Source organism: Miniopterus natalensis, chromosome 3, assembly GCF_054644295.1.
Source record: "Miniopterus natalensis isolate mMinNat1 chromosome 3, mMinNat1.hap1, whole genome shotgun sequence".
Classification (NCBI taxonomy): Eukaryota; Metazoa; Chordata; class Mammalia; order Chiroptera; family Miniopteridae; genus Miniopterus; species Miniopterus natalensis.
The window spans coordinates 41440778-41465976 of NC_142083.1; the positions used below are offsets into that span (position 1 = coordinate 41440778).

Consider the following 25199-nt stretch of genomic DNA (forward strand, 5'->3'; position numbering starts at 1 on the left):
CTGAGGTTAGAAATGTATTTTTTGTTAGCATAACAAAGAAAATTCAGAAGGAAATGAAAGCAGACTTGCAAAAAGGCTGTGCTTGTTTTCCTTCTTGGTGCATATTAATTCAGCAAACAGAACTAAGAAGGATGTTTTCTCTTTCTAGCAAGAACATGAAATTTTAAAATGTTAAAAATTAGCTAGCCTACATATGAGTGAAATCATATGTTATCTGTCTGACTTATTTCACTTGGCATGATATTCTCAGGATCCATGCATGTTGCTGCCAATGGCAGGATCTCATCTTTCCTTACGGCTGAGTAGTGTTCCATTGTGCGTATGTATCGCACCTTCTTTGTCCAACCATCTATCGAAGGACACTGGTTGTTTCCATATCTTGGCCGCCATGAATAATGCTGCAATGAACATAGGGGTGCATATATTTTTGTGAATAAATGTTTTCAAATTTTTCAGGTAGATAACCAGAAGAGGGGTTGCTGGGTCATATGGTAGCTCTGTTCTTAATTTTTTGAGGCGTTTTCATATGGTTTTCTATAATGGCTGTACTAGTTTACATTCCTACGAGCAGTGAATGAGGGTTCCTTTTTCTCCACGACCTCTCTAACACTTGTTATTACTTGTTGATAACAAGCATTCTAACAAATATGAGGTTGTATCTCATTGTGATTGTTTTGTTTTTTTTGTTTTGTTGCAAAAGGCTTTATTGTTTTCATTTGGTCCAATGCTTGGGAGAGCGCTCCAGGGTGCCTAGGGGTTTCAGGGAGGAGATCAGGCAAAAGCCAGACACCAGGGGAATGCAGAGGGGTCCCTCAAAGGCCTCTGGGCTCCAAAGGCTCCTAGTCCTGCTTGAGGTGAGCCTTTGGAAGAGATCCTTGCCCAGCCCAGCCTGGGGGCCGGCCAGCCTGCGGAGGTGAGTGAGATGGTCCCCATCTTCTTTATGAGTTTCACCTGCTCGCCCAGGGAGTGGTTCTCTAGAAAGTGACAGAGATGAGGGTCTATGCGGGTAGAACCCAGGGCATGCAGGTACAAAAGGGCCTGGTTCAGGTTCTTCTCCAAGGCCATGGCAGCCTCCATGGCATCCTGAGTTTTGCCCCACTCACCTTGGGAAGGCTTCAGCACGTTCTGGAAGAGAATGTGGCCACCATGCTGGTTTTGATTCTTTTTTCAAAAACTATATTTTTTACTGACTTTAGAGAGCAAGGAAGGGGGAGGGAGAGAGAGAAACATGGATGTGAGAGAGAAACAAGGATTGGCTGCCTCCTGTACACCCTCTACTGGGGATCGAGCCCCCAGCTGAGGCATGTGTCCTGACCAGGAATCAAACCTACACCTTTTGGTGCATGACTGGATGCTCAACCAACTGAGCCACATCAGCCACTGCTGATTTTGCACCTTTAAGAGGTGTTCAGTGCTCTTGTGCTTCTTTTCTGCCAACTCGAGGAATAAATGGCCCACTCCCTCTAGAGCCATATTGTCACAGAGGAAGTAGAAGCCCAGAGAGAGTTAGGTGTAGGAGGTCCGCATTTGCAGGTTGGCCAGTTGGTTGATGGCAGCCTCCACCTATGTGGAACAATTCTGATGAATTTGGGAGCTCATGGTTGTTGGGCAATAAGGAGTTAAGGTCAAAAAATGGTGTTGGCTGGTCTTGGAGGCTGAAGATGGCTGAAGTGACTCCAAAGGTGATGACTAGAGTAGAGGTTGGAGGGTGCTGGAGGCTGGAAGAAGGGGCATCCCTGGGTCTGTTCCATCCAAACACTGTTGAAGCAAGAGACAGATCAGGGACTGCCAAGGGCACTGTGTTCTTATTATGGTTTTGATTTGCATTTCCCTAACAGCTAGTGAAGTTGAGCATGTTTTCATATATCTGTTGGCCATTTGTATGTCTTCTTGGAAGAAGGGTCTGCTCAGGTCCTCTGCCTGTTTTTAAGTTGGATTGTTTGGTTCAGTGTTGATATAAAACTGAAAGCAACAACTGAACAAAGAAGAAAAACAAACAAAAACTCATAGACACAGATTGCAACATGGTGGTTACGAGAGGGAAGGGGAGTTGGGGAGCAGTAAAGGGTAAAGGGGGTCAAATATATGGCCACGGAAGAAGGTTTGACTTTGGGTGGTGGGCATACAATGCAGTATATCAGATGATGTATCATAGAATTGAATACTTGAAACTTATATAATTTTATTAACCAATGTCACCCCAATAAATTTAGTTTTAAAAAATAAATAAAATTAATACTTAAAAAGTTAGCTAGCAATAAAGATTTTACAATGAAAGACTCCTTATACTGGCAATTAATTGACTTAAAACATTCTTAGTCAATGTTACAAAAACAAAACAAACCACAACAAACTTCTAGAGTAATATTTTTTACACACTCATACTTTCTTTGTACTTCTATAAACAATCATCTTTGAGATGTTAAAAGTGAATTCTGACTGTGGTTTACCTCTAGTTTGAGGACCTATAGGGTGGTGACATTGCACAGCCCAGTGGTGCACCAGTGAGTACTATCACAGTTATTTTATATATTTTTTCACTTACCATTTAAATAGATTGAGCATGTCTAGCAGAGTCAAGGATGTAGGCAGCCTTAGTTCAGCAGCACTGTTCTAAAGAGACTGAGACGATGTTTGTGATCCAACAGGATGTTTTTTCTTTCTCAGTAGTTAGTATCCTTCACTCCTGGGAAATACAATTGTTACCCAGACAATAGCTTCCAGCAACGGCCTTTTTTTATTAGATTTAGGAATTAAGCTATTCTTTATTACATGAGTCTTCTCTAGGATAGTTTTAATCAAGGATAAGATAGTCTGAGCTAATGATGAGTTCGAGTGGTGAGCTACTTGCCCTTGTCAGGTTTGGGTTCACTGCAGGGCCCATAGGCTTCTGGTACACTATTTGGTATCCCTGCAAAGTATGTCCCTGTAGCCTTGGCATATTTTATTCTTTATACACATGAACTCTCGGTTTCTACTGCCATTTTGGGACTCTCTTTGTCTTAGTCTCTAACAAAGTACCATTGCCTGGGTGGCTTATAAACAACAGAAATTTATTTCTTATAGTTCTGGAGGCTGGGAAGTTCAAGATCAAAGCACTAGCAGATTGTCTAGTGAGAGCCTGCCTCCTGGTTCATAGCTGGCCACTCCCATTTATGTAGGGGGTAGTTATCTAATCTGTCTACTCCATTTTCAGGGCCTTTTTCTTCAATACATCTAATTATTTATATGCTTTTCTTTCCTGCAATTACATCCTGGATTCTGGTTTAGCATTATGTTTTGACCAAAATATTTGCTAAAATAACTAGACAGCATTTAAAATCCATTCATTTGCTACCTGTTTTAAATGATGGATGATGAAAAAAGACCCACCTATAACTGAGGGGTAGTTAAGACACATCTGGACGATAACTTGTGGTGACTTGTTCATTCTTAATATTTTCTGTGGCTCAGAAGATGCAATTTTGTCATTTTGAACAACTAATTATAGACATTAAAATGAAGGGCCTTTGACTAGGACTGGGTAAATTTGCACCTGTGGAAGAGGTAAAAAGTAAAAACATCCTCACTGTACCTATATTTAGTAATGATCTGGATTTTAAAATGTATTTGTACTTGCGGAATGCCAAGATCATGTAAGTAAAAGTGTATATTGTGTAGGCCTGGAAATTTTGTAATTAAGCCTCCATTTTTCAGGATATTACAAGATGGTATCTCACTGGACAGAGTGAAATAGAATATTGGATAATAGGATTATCATGTTCCTGGACAAGAAAATGTCAGCATTATAATATACTTACTGTGGCAGGTTTGGCAAGCTGACAGCAGAACTGGCTTTGGTCATTGAGTTACTTAGGGAAAGAATGCTTTTTAGGGTGTCTTCAAACCCAATGGAAACTGTCAAAGAGAGTCCCTTGAACCCCTTTGTCCAGTGAACATGAATTTAGTCAAAATGATTATTTACCACATGACAGAAGCTATCTTAATTTTTAAAAATATCACAAAAAGTCAGGCAGATTTTTTTTTTTTTAAATAAAGGAAAAGTAAGTTGGTTTGGATTTAAAGTTTATTCATAACAACAAATAATTTTAAAGCTTTATTTAGGTATAGTTGACCAGGAAAATTGTATAAAAACAATTTGTTTTGATTTCAGGCATCAAAATAGAAATCTATTTTGAAACATACAGCCTGTGCTGAGGCTGAACTACAGACCCACAGAAACAGAATGTCTACCTTTCCTGAATTGTTTTAGGAAAAAGAAGCCTACAGTTTCCTCCCACACTGTGGTGAGCCCAGCCTTTTAACATGCTTGCCCTTGTGTGAGTCTCTGATGAAAGTCCTGGAGATAACAGTCAGGGGCTTTGCCTAAAGAGGTGCTCGTTTAACTTTACACCGATGGTGCTAATAAGGGTGCCAGTCAGTTGCACACATTCCCACCCACTGCGTAAAGATCCCTGCCTGAAAGCAGGGTCCCTGCCATGAAGCTGTTGGTGAAATGAGACCCGGGAATTGGCCCGTGTGCCTCGCGTTCGTGCTCCTGTTGGCAGGCGCGTCTGGTCAGAGCCTAAGAGCGTCTGGGTTCTCTGGGCTGATTTGAGGCCTGTAGCCAGAATAAAGCTCTTGCTTGCGGCTGAACTCTAAACACAATGAGCAGTTTCCTGTTATTTAACGGGGGAGAAAAAAATAATACTCAGCTACAGAGTTGTGGATGCACTTGGGTTACAGTCCTCCTTGATGTGAAAGGCGATAGCGTGTGGCGGTCACTTGCTGCACACCCTTTGCTTTCCAGGCAGTGATCCACCCACTGGTCTCACAGTGCTGTTTACCCACCAGCCAGTCGTGGGCTCTCCGTGGGTAAGAAGTAGGGCTCGCTAGGAGGCTATTTTGGTTGTGGTGTCGGGCCATGAGGCTGCACGTCCAATAACAACGTTCTACCACTGGCTTGTGCATGAGAACCACCAGCATCTAATTACTTGGTCAAACCACCATTTGGAACAGATTCATTTCTTATATCTTAATAACATACCGTTCTTTAAAGCAGGTGGCTCTCTGAACCAAGCCTGGCTTTTTCCATGACATGGAACACCCAACTAGTTCAACTGGTCACTTCATCAGTTGAGATGGTAATGGAGAATTTGCCATCTTAACAGACAGAGGCAGGAGCCCCAGAGCCTGGGCAATGTACCCCATTGTAGTTCTGCAAATATGGAAACGGTGTGCATGCCCTGATTGAAATCATAATCTACGGAGACGATTGTTTTCTCCTCAGTGCGATGTCTTCGGTATTGTTCTTTACCTGAAACAGAAATGCAGTGCACGCTGATATGTCTTTGACATTTGTTTTCAGCTGCATTCATCAGCACAATGAATTTTAGAACATTTTCATTACCTCTAAAAGGAAACCTCTCATCACTTAGCCATCACCACCTAACTCCTCCAATGTCCCCCAGGTCTACGCAATCACTAATTTATTTTCCGTCTCTGTGGATTTGCCTGTTCTGGACATTTTTAATAAATGGAATCCTCTTGTCCTTTGTGATTGGCTTCTTTCACTTAGCAACGTGTTTTCAGGCTTATCCGTACCATAGCATGTATCAGCACTTCGTTCCTTTTTATGACTGAACAATACTCCATTTGGTGGATATACCACATTTTTTTTCCATTCATCAATTGATAGATATTTGGGTTGTTTCCACATTTTGGCTATTACTAACAATGCTGCTGTGCACATGAACATACAAGTGTTTGTGTGGACGTATGTTTTCACTTCCCTTGAGTACATACCCAGGAGTGGAGAGACATTGTATTTTGCAGTGTTTTATCTTTCCTTGGTGCTATAGGAGAGAGCATTCATTAGGAGGAGAGAATTGTGGGTCAGAGTTCCAGGTCTGTCCCTGCCTGGCCATGTGTTAGGAAATTTACTCTGTTTCCTCAGCTGTAGGATAAGGTAGTTTTTATCAGACAATCTTTAAGGTCACTTCCAAGTTAAAAAATTTTCCTTAGTGATAATAAAAAGCTTTCAAGATATGAAGGAAAATATTCCAGTGAGGTCTAAATAACAAGCCACACCTCACTAAACTCCCTAGACGCTGTTGTGTGTTTTTTTGTTTCCTAATTTGCAAACAACTTGAACTTTACTATGTATTTCGTTAGTTAAATGTTTGTAAAGTTTTCAATAATAATAAAGAAATGCTCCTTTAAAAAATTGGATAAATATAAAACCAAAATTACTTGAACTTGTAATACCGAAAGACATCTAATTTAACATTTTGGTGTCTTTCCTGTCCTTTTTTTCCATAATAAGTTGTTTTGTTGTTTATTGAGCTGTAATCATACTCAGTTCACAGATTTCTTTAGGTCTCCTGTTTTGATTGACCTTCAGACTCTTTTTGATGCTTCTCACTCTGATTGAAAGATCTTTGAGAGAAGAAGTCTTTGGATTTAAATGGCTTTGGGAAAGCCACAGTACTTTTGAAAATGTAAAGGTGTTTCCAAAAGTGTGTCTCAGTTAGAAAGGTTTGTATACAGTAGACAGAGATGATAAGTGAAAATCAGTATCCTCTTACCGGGAGCAGCTAATCCATTTTTCTTGTATTTTGACGATTCCAATGCCATCAGAATCATCTGCTTACCCTTTGTCACCACATAATCTGTTCAAAAAGTTTCTGACTGTGGTTTCAAATTGAACCAACCCTTCCCAGAAAACATGCTCCCAAGATTCTTTCCTGTGTTGGCAGAAAGATTGAACTTGAGTTTCCTTTTGCCTAATTGCTGGTTTCAATCTCAACAACTTGAGAGTCTGCACTGCCCCTTCCTGGTCCCTGAGAGCCACTCCGTGCAGCGAGGCAGCCCTTGCTCCCCGACGCTGAAGCCCTGCCCAGGGCACCACGCGCCTGCAGGAAGCTCGGGCCCAGAAAGTTCCCCGGCTGCCATCCCTTCCTGCTGGGCGGGAGTTGGCTGGGCATACACTCCTTTTCTTTCTCTTTTTTTTTTTTTAGCCCATGCCACCAAATTCAACTTTCTTGTGGTAGTCTTTTGGGTTATAGTAAATACTGTTTTGTATTTATTCAGTCAACATTATGGTGCACCTATTATTTGTCCAGCACAGGGATTAAAGAGATCAAAGTCACATTTCTTGATTTGATAAAAGTCTGTACTGTCTACAGAGTCCTTAAAATCTGGCTAAAAAATGTGAAAAACAAAAAAGCGTGAGGACTGGTTTTTTTTAAACCTTGGTTTGAATGAATACAGAGGCTTCCTGCAAAAGGTTATGGGTAGATTCCAGGTTAATCCTTGTAAAAACACAGCTTTCATTATCTCATGGTTCCAGCTCAAGAAAATATAATAAATCACTGTTGCCTATAGGATAAAATTTATTTTATTTTCTAATATAAATGAATTGAATCAACCTTATGTACCTCCTGTCAGGGATTTGGGTTCCTTTTCTCCTTGAGTGCTCTCATCAATGGACTGTGTATGGAAGAAAATCCAATAAAATGAGACACAAAGGCCAATTTATTAATCTGAGAGCCCCTCACCCCTCAACTATGTGGAAGAAGAGGGAACTGAGTTGTGGGGGGTACGAATGTACCCCTGGGCTTACAGCTCAGGGCATACATCCGGGTGGACTGGGGATGACAGTCATGCCTCCTTAAGCCTGTTTCCTCATCCGTGAAATGGGAATCAATCATGAGGTCATTGGGAGAATTAAATAAGGAAAGGCAGGAGGAATCTTAGTGCAGTGCCTGGCACATGTTAGTTGTTATTATGATGCACAGACAGGTAGGCACGGGCATTACTATCTGCCGTCCAGATTAAACAAGCTCCCCTGAGGGTGTAAACTCCTAGAGAGTAGGGACCGCTCAGCTGCTCATAATTTCCAGTGATAGTATCACATATGGGGCCACCCAGTTGCTGAAACTGTGGTGTGAGTGTTGTTCAATAGCTGGTTATCATGCCTGTCACATGCAGCCTCATGTCAGCTTTGGCAAACATGTGGAGCAAAGATCCCTAATGAAAATCCAAAAGCAATTTGGAAACACAAACTATTCATAACTTGTGCTCACACTTGAGAATCCCAACCAACAGGATAACTCCAAATTCAAATAAAAAAAGTGATGCACCAAGACGTTTCGAGGAATAACTAAAGACCTTCCAAATGTTGAAAAATAGGCACATAAGTTTAAGTAAACTGTACAGTGTTATACAAGCTTTATAAATGTTTGGCACATTTTAAATAACCTGGGAAAATCCATAGGTTATCTTGTGGCTTGAAAAACACTGGAATAGCACTGCGTGTATAGCATGAGCTCAACTGTATTAAAATGGTTTTAGAAGATAGACTGGGTTGAAATACATCAAAATTTAACAGTGGTTGTCTCTTTGGATAATGTTGGGATTATGGATAAATTTCCCTCTCTAATTTTGCTTCTCTATATTTATATGATATGTGTGTATTATTTTCATGGGCCAAATAAATAAACTTTTCATAAGGGGTAAGTAGTGTACATAGGTGGTAGGCAAAAGCTGTGGTATTTGGCTTGTGTTTTCACAATGTAAAGAACATAATCAAATGCGTAAAGCGCTAACTGAATTATTTGTTATATATTCCTCAAAGACAAAAGAGAGTGTGGCATGAGCGAAATGAAAGACATGCTGCTTTGGAGAATTCGGGAGAGGTTTAGCTTTTCGAGGATTTTTGGAGAAGCAACAAAAATATAAAGCATTACCTAATGCATGTTCCCGCATATCAGTGTTTTTTTCCAGCCTCATTGTTTGGCATTCTTAGCCATTTGATTGTTGGAGATTTGAGACTGTAATTTTCTTCCTTTTTAAAAAAAATTTATTGAGTTTAGAGAGAGAGAAGAAGGCGGTGGGGGGAGAGAAATATTTGTTGTTCCACTTAATGCATTCATTGATTGATCCCTGTAAGCGCCCTCGCCGGGGATCAAACCTGAAACCTTGATATATCAGGATGACGCTCTAACTAACTGAGCTACCTGCCCAGGGCGAGACTGTCATTTTCTTTTAAACACCTGACAGCTATAAGCGTTCAGCCATCAGCAAATGAGATGAAAATGTATTTTTAATAGTAAAAATCTTTTTAGGGAAAGAGGCCCAGCAAAACCATCAATAATAGATCCTATTCAGGCAACATTCTAAGCTCCTGTCCTAATTCTGCTCCTATGGTGTTTAATAGCCAGGCATGTCCACCAGATGTGCTCCGAGTCCTTTCATTTACATAGATGTCTCCAGCGATTCGTTGTATCTCTCTCTACTGATAAATCAATGCTTACCAAGCAGCCCTCTCCTTCACATTGCTATGCTTCAGCGCGTTCGTTTGTTTTAAAGCAGCAAAATGTCTAATAGAATTTTTCTCTGTTTACTCTAATGAGCATTTTTCACATCTCTACTGCACACAGCACTATTTATATTTATGTCTTTAAAATGTATGTATTCATTATGGCTAATTTGAAAAAAAATGCATGAAATGTACGAATAAGAAGATACTGAGGGGCAGCTACTATTAACACTTTGGTATGTTTCCTTTCACTTATTTTTATTAATACGTTTTCACCAATGTTACTAATTCTGTATATTCTCTAGCTTGCTTTTATTGCCTGTTTTATTCATGTTGATACATGTAAAACTCATTCTTCTGAACTACTTGTTCATGAAATGCTGTAGTGTGTTGAGCTAGCCTTTTACTGATAAGCATTTAGATTGTCTCTGTTTTTGCTATTAAAGCTGTATTGCAATGAACATCCTCGTGCGTGCTCTTTGAGAACATGAGTGTTTTTCTAGGAAGTGGAATTACTCAGTGACGGAGTTTGCTTTTACATGTTCTTTATTTAGTATGTGTTTTCAGTATATTTCTTTACCCATTTACAAACACACATTATAAGTAAATAGATGTTACATATATATTTATTTTTCTTTTAGAATAAAGTGCTAGTTGCATTATCCCCATCACTTTAAATCTTGCTTCTTGACTTACTGACATAGTATTAACCTCTTTCATGTCATGTGTACAAAACTGGTCCAGGTGGTCTGAAGTTTTACAGCACATGTGCAGATACCTGCAGATAAGACTGTGAATTTGTCTTCTAACAACGTAACTTTTAAAAACCTTTAAATTTCTAGGTACAAATGCTATATAATAATTATTATTATTTATTTATTTATTTGTTTGTTTTTACAAAACTTGTTTCATCCTAGTCCCCAAACTCTGTCTTCGTACGGTGTGTAGCAACTGAAATGTGCTGATGTGTTATTATTACCTGCTCTTATGCTATTGTTTAAAATAAGTAGTAATATTCCTGAAAACATTCTTAAGGAGTATGATTCATAATTAAATTGTTCATAGTGTTCTAGTTCAAATATTCCATAGTTTATTTAACTTGTTTCCTATTATTGGACATTTTATTTTTATTAATGGCGCTATCAACATTCTTGGACATAAGTCTTTGTATGTATTTCAAATTATTTCATTGGTATAGATTCCTATGTAGAAATGGGACTATTTAAAAGTCTATGATACAAATTGCCAGTCATCTGCACAAAGATTGTCATTATTTTTATTTCAATCAGCACATTACATTTTCCAACTCTGGATTTTATTTTTAAAAACTGCAATTTGAAAAAAATGGTCTTAATTTATTAATATGCTTTTAAAAAATATTTCCATGTATTTGTGCCATTTTTTGTTTTATTTTGTTTGTTTGTTTCTGGGCATGTGAATACTTTGTTCTTTTTCTCACATTTCTATTGTTGATTTAGAAAACTTTTTTCACATTAAGTACATTAATTAATCCTTTTATATTATCCAGTTTTTGCTTCATGAGCATATGCCATTTGGGACATATATGATAATATGATCAGTATTATTAGGGTTTTCATCTTTGAGGCTTGCTCAATGAATTTAAGTGCTAATAATTATTGCTGAGTAGTTAGAACTTAAAATGTAAAAAATGAAACATTTCAAAAGACCCTTTCTGTCACTTTTGTTACATTATTAATCCAGTGCTTCTGATTAAAAACCATCAATGCAATAGTGGTTCCTAGTTAATCTGACAACTGATTATTATTAATATAAACCAGGTTCAATATCATTTTAAAAATTCCCTCTTAAAAGGCACTAATTATTTCTTTACTTAGATGTGTATTTTCTTTTGTCCCTATTTTGGTAAATCGCTATACAATAAATACTGAGATATTGAACAACAAAGTTGGAACAATGGTCTAATTGTTGTTTATATGTATCCTTTATTGCACACCTTAATGGTAAAATTCTAGATTATGCTACAGCTACGAAAGCTTTTTAATGTGGGATCTTAGAGACCATGTGGTTCAGTTTTCCAAGGACAGGAATCCCTTTCTAAATACCGCTGAGAGATGGTCAACTGGCTATGGCATCTCATTCCGTTTTTAGAAGAGTCTTCCAAATCTCTGACTCTGATCCATTATTCCTATTTGTGCCTTCTGGAGCCACACGGGATAAATCTAAAGTCCACCGCGTTGTCCATATTTCCCCTGTGCATTGTTTTGCGTTACCATGGCCCCTGTTTGACAGAGCACCTCAAGAATTGTAGCAGAGAGGAGCTCTAACACTTGCTCAAGTCTCTGTGTCAACATGTTCCCTTTGTGAAGTGGGACGAATCACCGTGCTAACAGCATACATTTCATTATACATACTTTTTGCAAAAATGAGACGATGGCTGGCAAATGGAGAATAAATAAAACCATTGACTGAACTGAGAAAGTGATAAAGATGGCATGAAATAAAAAAATTTTCAAGGCTTCATTCTTTAGAATCAGTGAAGTTAGAGGTTCCAGATTAGTTCAGGAGAGGCCAGGATAGAATGGACATGGGGGTGGTGATAAAGTAGAGCCACCTCATGTAAGAAAAGACTTTGGCAAATGTAACTGAATTCACAAGTGTGCTCTGAGGCTGACCAGAATGAAATGTCTCTTTCTAAAGATATAAGTAAATGGGAGGGCAAAGGGTGGGGTGAAGCCAATCACATAGATCAGACATCGGTCCCTGTCTGGAGTGGTAATACAAGAGAAAGACAAGAACTTGTTTGAAAGTTTAACAAAACACGGAGAGCAATCATTGCCTTTTCCTGCAAGACAGGGATGGTGCCTTGAGCCCTCATGCATCATGTGCCTCGTGGGAGCTCAGATCCCTTGGTCGATGAAAGTTTCTCTATTCCAATTTTTATAGGAAAACTATCAAAGATTTGAAGAACAACCAAATATATCAAGTTCTTTTAGCCATTCTTAAAATGACAGGTTCTCTGACCCCTTGTCCTTGTCACTTTCCAATGAGCACGATTTAATCTCAGTTCGTTGTGAAATTTGGAAGCCAGACAGAATGTGTTTTCCCTGTTGTGGTAGAAAACCACAGAAGGAGGCAGTTAAACTCTTACTCCTTGAGCTGGATTCTAAGTTAAATTCTTGCTAAATTAAAATCTAAAATATGTTTATTAGAAGAATACAGCTGAGCTAGTTCTTAAAAGCTGATACTGCAGCGTACTGTGGGTTTTATGCACACTAATGCTTTGCTTTATTTATAGTTTCAAATTTACAGTCTATGTAGTGGGTTCTGTTGTACAAATCACTCAGCAATCTCTTGCATGTTATTGAAGCTTCAAAATACAGCTCCTCCCTAAGCCTTTGGGAGAATGGGAAATGAAATCTTTTCATCATGAATCTCAAACAACCATGCAAAAAGCCCTCCAGGAACAAAACAACCAACAGATCACCACCACGGAGAAAGCAGTGTGACCTCTTCTTCATTGCCAAGTCCCCAGTGCTGGTTTATAACTTTAGGGGATCCTTTTCTTCTTTCCCCGCACACTTTTATCTGAGGAAAGCAAGGAGGGAAAAAGAATGAATACTCCAATTACCCTGTTTTGCAGATCTGGACCAAGCTCAGGGTCCTAGGCATACCTGAGGTGACTGGTTCCCAGGTGAGATCTGGCAATTCCACCTCCATGGCAACGACAAGACACACTTCATGCTTTTCAAGACACTTTGAAGTGTATTATTGCCTGTGATCTTCACCTTGAGGATCAGTGGGAGAGGTAGCCTCGTCTTTTTCACTTGGCCCAAGAGCAAACCAAACTGAACACAGAGGAATTTGCCAGAGTTCACAGAGGCGGGAGGAGAATCCTGATGTCCCACCACATAGCCTGGGGCTCCTGCTGAGCCACACTGCTTGCTGCTTGCTCGGGTGCTGGTATGAATCTGTGAAGTTGGCTTGTACTGAGGCAAGTACGCCCATGGCAAGACCTCCGAATCTTGGAGTTGCAAAGGAAGTGAACCAGTAGGAAAGCCTTCAGTATCTTAGAGCTTTGTTCCGAAGAAGGCCTGGAGGAGGTAGTTGGATGATTTGACATATGTTTTAACAATAAAAAATGAGCTTCAACGTATAACCGTAGTTGTAAAATCAGTCTCCTTTAATTTACATAGAATCTTCATTGGAGCTAAAAGTGCCCATGAGAGAGCTATGGTAAGGAAATGATCCCAGTATATAAAAACATTCACTGAAGCAGGAGGGGGGATGTTTTGTCTCCTAGAGACCAAGGGTCAAGGGTATAATCCTTTAGACTTTTCTTCTTCACTTAGTGCCCCACCAGCTGGCCCAAATGGTGATCAGATGCAATGGGCTGAGAAGTGTCTTGCAAGTAACATTTCAATGACAGAAAGTACAAAGGAATAAAAATGCTGGGTGGAGAAGGGGAGGGAATGGTATCAGGAAACATGATTCCCTGCTATTATGCCCGCCTCACTGTGATTTTCAGTCTGTCTTCTCTTATCTCTCTCTCAGGTGCTGCTGGGCCCTGGCAGCAAATCAGATTTAGAGTGATCCGTCTGTGCCTCCAGGGCTCAGGGAGGGATACTTTCTTCTTACAGAGCGCTGGGCCCCATCAGGAGGTGAACTGATGTCCCCCTGAATGTTAGATAGCTCAGTTGTCAGTTTGGGTGAAGTTAAATTCAGAGTAAAATTTAGTATAAGGGCAGAGAAAACTCAGTTTCATCAATATAGCAAAGTGTTGAAAATGTATTTCACTTCCACTTGACAAGCAGTTACAGAAGAAGAAAGTGGGCAAAGGAGAAATAGGAAGAGGGAATGAATCACAGGAAGGACAGCAGGAGCCCAGCCTGTAGTCCTGCTTTGGAGGTGCACCTAGGCCGGACGATTGTTGCCCTCTGTTCCCATCTTCCCATCATGAGCCCTGGGGGCCTCCCTTCTGACTGGGATGGCTGGTCATGGGAACCCATGGGGCTGTTAGGGAAAATGTGGTCTGGGCTACAGGGGGCCCCTGAATAGTGTTCTTCACAGTCCTGGAGACTAGGAAGGCCAGACCCCAAGGCCCAGGTGGGGCTGGAGAGCTCCCCTCCCTTTAGAGCCCTGCCGCCGTCCCAGAGGCACTGTTACCAGGGGCTGCTATGTTACTGTGATCACTAACCCCATGTGTGTAAGTCCCCAAGCCAGGGGCAGTTGAGAAGGCATCTATTTCTTCAGCCAGCCAGCATCTGACTTTCAGGGTTAGGAACCTGACAACCTAAGAGGAGAAGACCCTGGCGAGGTCCTGTGGGGCTTTGCCCGCCCCTCCCAGTCTGGGGCCATGCTGGAAGAAGATTTGAAGGGGATTCTCTGCCCCAGTGGCTGCAGAGAGTGTTGGTTTTAGTTCTCTTAATCTAATACTGAAATATTTTAAGAACATATGTAATAACTAAAAACCCTGTGGTATCATCCAAATAATAATATGCATGGCAAAGATTTTTCAAGATGTTATTTTTCTGCTGTATGTGTTTAAGGAAACCCACAGTGGGTTTTTTGTTCTTTTTTAATACTCACCTGAGGGTATTTTTTCCCATTGCTTTTCAGAGAGTGGAAGGGAGAGAGAAAGATAGAAACATCGATGTGATAGACACACATCAATTAGTTGCCTCCCACATGGGCCAGGGATCAGGCCTGCCAACAAGGTATGTGCCCTTGGTCAGAATCGAACCTGGACCCTACAGTCTGCAGGCCAATGCTCTAACCACTGAGCGAAACCAGCTAGGGCCCCATAGTGGTTTTTAATCTTTCTCTGAACATCACTTATTTGACTAACATCATTCTCTGGGTATATAAGTAGTCTTATAAAGACCTGGACATAGGCTTGAAAATGAATAAATATTTTTATTGTTGATTATATAGCTACATATATTTATTATAAATGATGCACACAGTAGAAATGGGGAAAGTGAAAATGGTCCTGTAATACCATCCCCCTGCAGTTGCCACTGTTAGCTATAAATTCGTTTCTAACTTGAAGAAGCTTAAGGACAGGGCTTTAAGTGGGCTTGTGTTCTCATATTGAGTTACATTTGCTCTCTGTGAAAAAGCACATAGCGTAAACAGCAGCCAACCTATTACAATAAAACCCAGAAAACTGAAAATTCATATAAAGCTATAGTGGATACCAGTGAGACCCTAAACATTGAAATTTCCTAGGTCTGTTCACTATGTTGTCTTTCTGTCATTTTATAGTCATTGTATGTAAAAGGTAAGAGTCTGGTGAACCTGCCAACGTTTGGTATCTTTCCTTGTTGCCCTTCTAGGGGTGTATGAGATCGTCATGTTCTGGTTTTCCATCTCATGATAAAAAGATTACTTGGTAGCTTGAGAGGTCTTTTTTATCTTTTCTCTGGATGCCTACCTGAATGCAATTATATAGTCATGAAACTGATCATCATGTGTGGTTGTTTAAAGCAAATTTGTTAGGTTAATTATAACTCATATTTTTTTGCTGATGATCATTTATTCACCAGACATTATTAAGGGCTTTGTGTGTGTCTGGCACAGTGTTAGGATCAAGTGTATCCAAGAGAGACACATGCATGGACAACTCTAAGGCGATGTGAGAAAAGTATACATGGGGTTACTGAAACCCAGAGGAAAGAGGGACCCCTTTTTGCCAGAAGGTACCAGGAAAAGATTCTTGGAGGAATTGACATTTCACTGATATAGTCATGAAGAGTTTGTAGGTGGAGAAAGACTGAGGATGAAGGAAGAGTGTCAGGACAAAGAGATATACTAAGAGAGAATGGAAGGAACTTTTGTTAAGTGCCTATGGGGGGCCGGCCGCTGCATGTCAGCTAATTCAGTCCCATGGGGTCTCTATCATTGTCTTCATTTTGTTCGTGAGGATATTCAGTCTTAGAAAGGTTACTTGACTTGCCCAAGGTCTCATAGCTTGAGTTCCCACTTGGAGGAACCAGGACTCACACCCAGGCCTGATGGCTCCACAGCTAGTGCTGTCAGTAGCATGAGGCTGAGGAAAGAGCCCGTCCTCTTGGGCGAGGGACAGGTTGATGGGCTGCAGTGCAGCGTGCGCTGGAAGAAACAGGCAGAAACAAGGGAAACACTGGCGAAGGGGGCCCGTTTGTGAAGGGCACTGTCAGCCTGCGTGAAAGGTGCTCTTAGAGTTTGAAAACACCAGCAAGGGTTTGCAGCAGGCAGGAGCTCAGGTTTATCTTTTAGAAAGGGAACTCTGGCCACCTAGTTTGGGATGGAGGGAGTTGGGTAAGACTAGAGGTAGGGTCGCAGATTTATCCTCAATACACTTAGATGTGCAAAGAAAGTATTTTTCTAAATTTGACCTGACTTTCTCCTTAAGATCCCCTCCCCACTTCATAATTAGAAAGGAAAAAAACTGCATTTAGCTGAGGGTAGTAAACTCAGTCTGCTTCAATAATGTAAATGGTCTCTTCTGGTAATTGGTTTTTCCTCTGCACCTCACTAAGCTGGTGCCTCAGTAGGAGGGGCTCATATGTTCTTGAGATTGTGTGTGTGTATCAGATTTGGGGGTTCCTGCTGGTGCCATCGGGGGTCCGGCGTGGTTCTGGCTCTGCCTCGGGCATCTGCTGGCACCTGTTGCTGAGTGTGGGGCAGCTGTAACTTGTGGTCTGTCAGGGCCCCGTTGTCCACTTTGCTTATGTGGTCCCACCTTGGCTCTTGCTGGGGCTGCTTAGCGCCCCCATGTGTCTGATAGTGCCCTTCCTCCCCAGTCCTCCATAGTACACTGGGAATGGCCACACCATTTAGAAGCTAGGGAGGCTCTGGGTAGCTAAACTCAAAACTTAGGCTCTGTCCTTTCCTAACTGCTGTGATGCCAGCTTTACTGATCTACATCGTATGGTCACCACCCAGAAGGTCACCACCCCATGTTGTCATGAGGATGGGGGTGGGGAAAGAGGACAGTCTGTGAGATGACATCTCTAGATCCCCAAAGGGAAAGTGATATAGAAACTCCTAGGCTTTGGGCTTTGTCATCAACCCTTCTATCTCCTAACCCTTTCCTGGGATTTTTACACCGTACGGTCTCTGTCTCCTTTTGCTTTCTGCATCTACCTGGCCATTTCTTCTCCGTGCGCTTCTCCTTGTGTTCCCAACTCACTGGGACTTCCCTAGGTCATCCTGTCCTCCTTGAGGGGCCATTAACCTTCCACTTTGGGTTGTAATAGCAGCCAAGGTACAAGGAGGGAGAGGGATCAGCTCTAAGATAAAGGAATCTCAGTTGGACAGTGTTTCAAGGCTGTCACATCTGTCATCTGTGATGAAACTGTTGCATAGACTGGGAGAGGGACGGTAAAGCCGGAAGAGAGTCCTAGGAAGGAGCATTGGTGAAACCAAATGTGGGGCTGATGAGAGGGAGAAGTTGAGGGTGACTTTTGTGTTCCCTGTTGGGACAAACTTTTGGGTAAAGATGTACTTGACAGAGAAAAGACAAGAGGAGAAGGAATAGTCCTGAAGGCAAGGGGTTGGAGGGGGAGCATTAGGGGGTGGGAGGGAGGGAAGGAAGGTAATGAGTGAGTGCAGTTTTGGACATGATTGAAATGCTGTCTAGTGGGAGAAATGTGGGGCCCCCACCTGGGAGAGAATCTGCCTGGAGAAACAGATCTAGGAAAAGGTGAGACTATCCAGGAAGAAAAAGAAGAGACATCACTGTCATTGTAGATGCTGAAGTTAAAGGCATAAACAAGGTCACCACTCTATTTTAATTCTTCCTGAACTTCATGGTCACTCAGTACTTTGGGACTTCTCCTAGTCCCTGCAGTGGGGAAGGTCAGAGGACACAGAGTAGGGCCAAGGGTGCCTACTGTGACTTTTGATCCTGGAGGAGACCTCTAAAGCCCCAGGACATATAAATTCTTGGTGTATAGGGTTCCTATCAGAGTGTGGCCAGAAGATACAAATAAAACTTTGATGAGTGGCTAAAAATAAATAGTTTTCAGGCACATGCAGAGGCAGTGTTTAATTTTTGTGGTTGAGCTGAGTTTTTCAAATTGAAATCCTGGAAACGTAACATGTACTTCTCGAAAGTTTCCCTCATTGTTATGCCTGAGACATGGCTTAACCTTTGGATGTACTCAGCTAACATAATTGCCTTGCTGTCTTTTAAAGGTGACTTTTAATTGTGTTTCTGAGCAGCAGCTGCTGTTGAGGTGCTGGCTGCGGTCTTTCCATAGGTTGGGCTGGTTCATTAATTGTTTCCTCTCCCTGGCCTGGGCATCTGGGCTTGAGTGGTGGCCAGAAGCTACTGAAATGCCATCACTTATAGGATTGCCCTTTAAGCCACTGATTTGTTGTTTTATTGAATTTCCACTCTTTTTCTCCCAAATTTAAATGGACCTTTATTGAATACAGTGCTAAATTCAATTCTTCCCCTTCTCAGTGGCCTTTCCATCAGGTTATTTCCCCTTAGTCCATAGCATTTAGTCCCCTGGTTGGACGAGAAGTTTAAGAACTAAAGACAGCCTGTCATTTATGGGGCTCGGGCCTGCCGTGGGGCAGTGCCATGGATTATCACAGGCACGACCCAGAGTCCTCCACTGGCTGCTGACTTATGCTCAGGTAACCTGCAAAGTCTCTTAGCCATTTATTTTCTTTTTTGGTAAAATTGTGCTCAAAATTCTTATCTCCAGGATTACTGTCCTGAAGGTTTTTAATTCATTTGAGTATTTAACTGTCCTACTGAATACACAGAAGTTTGGGCCGGGTGTGTGTGTGTGTGTGTGTGTGTGTGTGTGTGTGTGTGTGTGTGGCAGCTCTGTGGGGCTGGTTCTTTTCATGCCCTAGGGCAAAGTCTTGGGCAGGCACAATGAATTTTTCTGCTCATTCTCATAATAAAAAATTCTCCAGTCACATTTCCTTCCCAGACAGTCTCAGTTTGGTAATTACTATGTCCAGCCTGAAGTAGACTGGTTTAAAATGCAATATTCCCCGCCCCGACTCGGATTATAGATTTAGTTTTTCAAATTCCACACACGCAAAACAAACAAACAAAAAACCTATTCCACAAAAAACCTATTTATTGGAATATATTGACATTATAGGTTATTTTTAGAGGTGATAAACGTATTTTTTAGATTTATTTTTTTAAATATTCCTTTGCTATTTCAAATGCTCTGTTTTTATGATTGTTTCCTGTTCATTGATATTGTACCAAAGTGTAATACATTTTTGGATATTGATTTTATATTCAACAATTTTGCTGGATGTTCTTATTCTAATAGTTTTTCAATGAATTTTTAATATAGATAATATTACCTGTGACTATGATTTTTCCTTGCTCCCATTTCTTGTGCCTTTTTTCTTTAATTTTTTTGTGTTGCCCTTCAGACAGAATTGGTAAATACGCGTGGTGATAATTGCCATCATTTCCTTCCTTTTAATTTTAGAGAGGTTGCTTGTAATAGTTCAGCATTAGATAAAAATGTGCATAGTAAATTCCCGGCAGATACCCTCTATCAGGTTCAGAAATTTCACTTTCTACTTCGCAAGGAATTTTAATCCTGTGTTTGTGCAGAATTTTATCAGATATCTTTTCTGCATCTAATGAGATGTTGTGGGTTGACTTGTTGAGGGGTGTTAAGATGCGGCCTCTTCTAGGTACAAAGTCATTGCCAACTGGCCCGGGAGTGATGTTACAATTTGAAATATGATTTGCATAATGCACATGCATTTTGTAAACACATCCCTTTGTAGGGAAATACCATGTTGTTATGCTGTCGTGTCTGAAGAATTAAACTAAATGTTGCTTGTTTGTTTTTCTCTCCAGTATTACTTTACCGTCCTTTTTGGTCACGAAGGTCAGAAGCCACTGGAGCTGCGCTGTGAGGAGCAGCAGGACGGTAAAGAGTGGATGGAGGCCATCCACCAAGCCAGGTATGGGCTCAGCCCCGTGTGTGATGCTGGATGGTCTGGGTCTTTCACTGGAGGCATCACTGTCGGTTTCCCCTTGACACCTCCTCCTTAGTCCCGTGTGAGATGATTCTTTGAGCTTTCTATGGCTATTTTCTAGCTAAAGATGAAAGATAATAGAGTAACCATAACAATGATAGTAGGTCACTTGTGGATTTGTTCCTAGGTACCAGGCACTCTTCTATGTGATTCTCAATTGAGGGATTTATTAAATGTATTGATTCACTTATCCTTTCAATAATCTATGAGAGGGATATCATAATTACCCCTGTGTTTACAGATAAGGAAACTGAGGCCCGGAAGGGTAGTTTGCTTGCCTGAGGTCACACAGCTAAGGAGTGGCAGAGCTGGGATCTGGGCCCAGCCGAGCTGACATCTGTAAACCCTGCCCTGTGCGGCCTGATTATCTAGAAATGTGGCACCAGCCTCTATCCAGGGAAACGGAAAAGTGTGACTTTGCTTCCTCCTAAGAAATACCAGGAAGGTGGAAAGGAACACACTTGGCCTAAAAAGGGAACAAGGAATCCAAAAGGAAGACGCAGGCCGACCTCTCTCCTTTATTTTTCATATTCAGTTCCAAAGTCTCGCCTATTTTTTGCTTCAAACGGCTCTCATGCCCACCGATTTTTACCTGTTCCCTCCCTCATCCGAGCTCTCCTCACTCCACAACTCCCTGCTCGTGTCCCGATGTTTCGGTGGCAAAACTCGAGCAGGAGCACACTCTCTTTTTCCTCACCTGGCATGCCCTCCCTGCTCAATGCCATTCACGTTGTGGGCACCCCTCCCTGGAGCCTCCCCCCATCGTGCGCACCGGCCCCCTTCTCCAGGTTGCTGCATCACTTGCATTACTGCATGCGGAATGTTTAACAATTAGTTCAGTCTAGGTTACTTTTTACATATTTCCTGCGTGTGATTTCTGTTTCCTGAGCTGCATCTTGAGAGTGGGGAAGATGAGGGCACGGTCTTTTCTGATGAAGCAGGGGCTAATCAGACAGCAGGTGATCGGGAACTATTTGCAGGTGGATTATAAAGACAGTGAGAATGTTCTGAGGGAACTTAGACTGACCTTCGAACCCTTGGAACTTTTCCTCTGAAAGTCTCCTCCCGTCCCCTCTTCTTTCTTCTACTATTGTTTATTGAGCACCTCCTCTGCGGCAGGTGCTTCACGTATTTACCGTTCTTCACTCCTCACAACTATCCAAGAGGGCATTATTACCCCATTTTACAGATGAGAAAACAGACGTTCATGATGATTAAGCAGACTGGCCAAGATCTAACACAAAATTCTTCAGCTCCAGAGCCAGGATTTAAACCAAGTCAATCAGACTCAAAACCTTTCATCGATGTGCTGTATTGCACCTCCCTCTATTGTCTCTGTCTTTTCAATTCTTCCCTCTTCCATTTCTTTTTCTCTTCCTTGATTCAGAGATGAAAATGGATTTATATGAGGTCAGGGTTCAGAGTAGAAGGTGCTGTTTTCAAAATATTTCAATTCCTTTTCTTTTCTCTTCTCCAAAATACTTCCCGGAGATGCAGAGGGTTGGTGACTACATGCTGCTCCCCAGGTGGGCCCTGGGGCAGCTTGCTGGCGTCACCACCCAGCCACACTGTTCTGCCGTCCTTGCTCTCGGTGGCTCTGTCCGAAGGTTTGGCCCCAGACTTAGGAGTAATGTGGAATGACTCGCTGTAGAAAAAGGCCAGGTCTTCAAAGGTGAAAGAAGCATCAAGCTGGCAAGGTAGAGCCCTTGGGTCATTTCCAGACACAATCTTTGTCACCACTTGTGCTCCCTTCTATCTGGTAGCTGAAGTGAAGTAAATAATTTAAAACGTGTATTTGCTTATCTTTTTCATTCCAGAAAAACCAGGTACTATTAGTGGCCTAAATGCCTTTATAGTTGCCAGGCAAATATTGTGGTGAACCAGAGTATGAATTACCTTTAAAATGGTAAGATTTCAAGTAATGGATTTTTTCCCTATATCATAAAATGTAGAAAACAAAAAAAGGAAGTGAGTCAGTAACTATCTGGTATTAATTGGCATCTGATCAAAACCAGGGCATGTGCAATCTTGTGAGGAAAAGACTTGAGAAACCACTCTAGTGGTTTAGATAATCGAATGGCAAACATTCTCTTCTCTTTGGATTTGGAGATTTGGTTAATAACTGATCTTTTTTCCTGATGTCCTGACTTTTTGGTCCATTATATTTGCTTTTCCTTTGACTTGAAGCCCAGGATTAGGTTCTTTGATGACTTCCTTTTAATCTGACTATTTTATACCTGAGTACTTTTAACTGTTTTGCATTGAGATGCTTCTTAAATTTTTGTTTTTTCAATCAGGGAAGATGATAACTTTTTCATTTAAGTTTCATTTAGTTAAGTTTTTGATGTAATCTTGGATCTGTGAAATTGATCCCAACTTTGTTAATACATGAGCTGAGCCAGAAAGTTAATGAAACTGATTCAGGGAACTAATTTGTCAGCCATTTTTGCTTTGGGATTGTGCTAATTAAAACGACTGGTTGGTTGACTAAATATTTCACCTTTATAGGACAGTTTGATGGCATTAATTAGGTATTGCTGCCCTTTTAATAGAAAATGTTCAATAATTATGGTTTTATTGATCCCTCTCTTTAAAAGCTTGAGCTTTTGATTAACTAATAACTACTTTGGCCTGAGGTGAGTTCTTATCTGAGCTGACATCCTCCTGCAGATGCTACTTAGAAACAGGGACTGCCCAGAATCCCTCTCTTGGTCACTGCTGTTTTCCTGGGATGGCTTCTCAGCACCAGCCTGGATGTGCTCTCTTTGTGTGTCATGAAAATCACGTTCTTGCTGCTGGCTTTTATACTTAGAGCTGAATCGACTTGCCCCATTTTGCCTTCAGAGGCTCTTTGGGTCATTTTCTGAGATGTAGAGTTGCATTTTTCCCTTAGATCTGGCTCAGGGAAAAATTAAATTCTCATTTGAAGCTTTGACCTGGTTCAAGAAGCTGGTTTTACATTTTTGGGAACACTGACACATTTAAAGATTATTTCATCACATATTACTGGCACCAGTTCATGGGAATCTGCTAGTAAGCTCAGTCTTGTTTTTGTCTGAATAAGGTGAAGCCAAAGCATTTTAATAGCAATGAAGTCGATGCTTGTTCCATAAGTGGTCTGCTAACTGGGGATGGAACTTTGGACATTCCCAATGACCTGATATTTCGTCTTTGTTCTCTTGGTCATATCTGTCCACCATGGTTGATTTAGTTGTAGAGATTAGACAATAAAAAAAACTAACCCAGTTGCTCGTGGGTCCCTAGGGCTCATAGGCTGAAAAGACAATGTACACAGCACTTTGTCTCCACATTTCATCTACTGGAACACCGACCAAGCAAAGTCTCAGCAGTGAGAAGGCAGTCCTGGCCTGAAATTGGTCCCAGGTGTATCTCTTCCAAAGCTCTTCCCATTCCCCCCTAAGCATAAGGCCTGAAGGACCAGAGCTGTGACACTTAGGAAGATAAGAGGAAGGTATTCCAGAGATGTGGGGGGTAGTCTTCAAAGGACTTTGTGACCACCTGGATATGGGCAGGATTAGACAAAGGTGGCATCTAACACACCTCTCAGATCTTGGCACCCATCCCAAGGCTCCCACCATGTGGATCAGTCACCCTTTCTCCATGCCCACATCAGGTGCTGGACCCCATGTCAGGTGCTGGACCAGTTTTTAACCTTTTTGCCTGGATTATTGTGGAGCCTCCAACTCGTTTCCCTCACTCCAACCCCAACATTTTTCCTTTCCCATCGCAGCAAACAGTGTGGTCCTGTTAAAAAGTCAGATCTTGCCATGCATTCAATCAAAACTCTGGCATCTTATGCAGGGTGAAAACCTGAGACTATATTAGTCTCCAGAGCCCTTCATGCTTTAGAATCCTGTTCCCTCATCTACTTTTATTATTTATTCTCTATTTATAAACTTCTAAATATTTACCTTCTGTGCCCTAAATTTAAGCCTTTGTTGATTCTGAAAATTAAAAAATAAGGGGCATTTAGATCATGGTTATACAAATATTGTGTGCCAAACTATCAAGGTTGATGTTTGGTTCCATGGAGAATGAAAAGTAATCAGAGGCAATTGAATATTTTCTTCTTGAAGAAGAATCTTGTATGTGTTCACTTTTCATTTCTTTCTAGCTTCCTTCACTTCCTCTGGCTTGTATTCTTGCATTCTGAGTCATCTTATGTCTTTGTTTTGTGTTTCATTTTGTTGGAAAAACTCATAATTTTTCTCCTGCTGTAAGTGTGGAGGTTACTAAACTGTTTTTGTTTGGAACTGACACTTGGTCTATTGATTGATTACCTGGGGTAGGAATTTAAGTTAAACATATTTTTCCTTCAATTCTCTATTGTGACCCAGCATCCCAAGTTACAGATTGATAAGTATGTCATCTTGATTCTCACTTTCTTTAGATAATCTGTGGTTTCTTGTTGGAAGCTTTTATAATTTTTCTCTGTCCTTAGAGCACTGATATTATACTGGGATGTGTCAGGGTATGAACTATTTTCATTTATTCTGTCTAGACTTTCTTTTATATTCAGACTACACCATATTCAGTTCAGGGAAGGCTTCTTTCATTTTTGATGCTTTTCCCCCCATCACAGCCTATGTTTTTTTCCCTCTGGAACTGTCATAAGATAGCTATTAGACCTCTTGGATCTATACTCCGTGTTGCTCAATTTTTCTTTCATATTTCCAATCTGTTTGTATTTTTGTTCAGTGTTCTTTATCTCTCCAACCAGCTTAGTTTTCAGCCATGTTGGGTTTATTGGTTAGCACATTCACTGACCTGTAATATCTTAATTATCATTTTCTTGTTTCCAAGAACTCCTCTTGTTATCTGATTAATTTTTTTCATATAAGTCCTTTTTTGCCTTATCTGATATCCTTCCATATCT

General features: G+C 41.0%; 1 protein-coding gene and 1 pseudogene across 2 annotated transcripts in view; one reads left to right on the top strand and one right to left on the bottom strand.

Moving 5' to 3' along the window:
- The window catches only part of RASGRF2 (Ras protein specific guanine nucleotide releasing factor 2), a 159076-nt gene that overhangs the window by 32384 nt on the left and 101493 nt on the right, over positions 1–25199 (top strand). For both annotated transcript variants that reach the window (XM_087815078.1, XM_087815077.1), the window contains exon 2: positions 20121–20227. In XM_087815078.1, the coding sequence (XP_087671204.1) occupies positions 20121–20227 (107 nt within the window). The remainder of the gene's footprint in view (positions 1–20120; positions 20228–25199) is intronic.
- LOC107535087 (ferritin light chain pseudogene) lies at positions 713–1599 on the bottom strand (annotated as a pseudogene).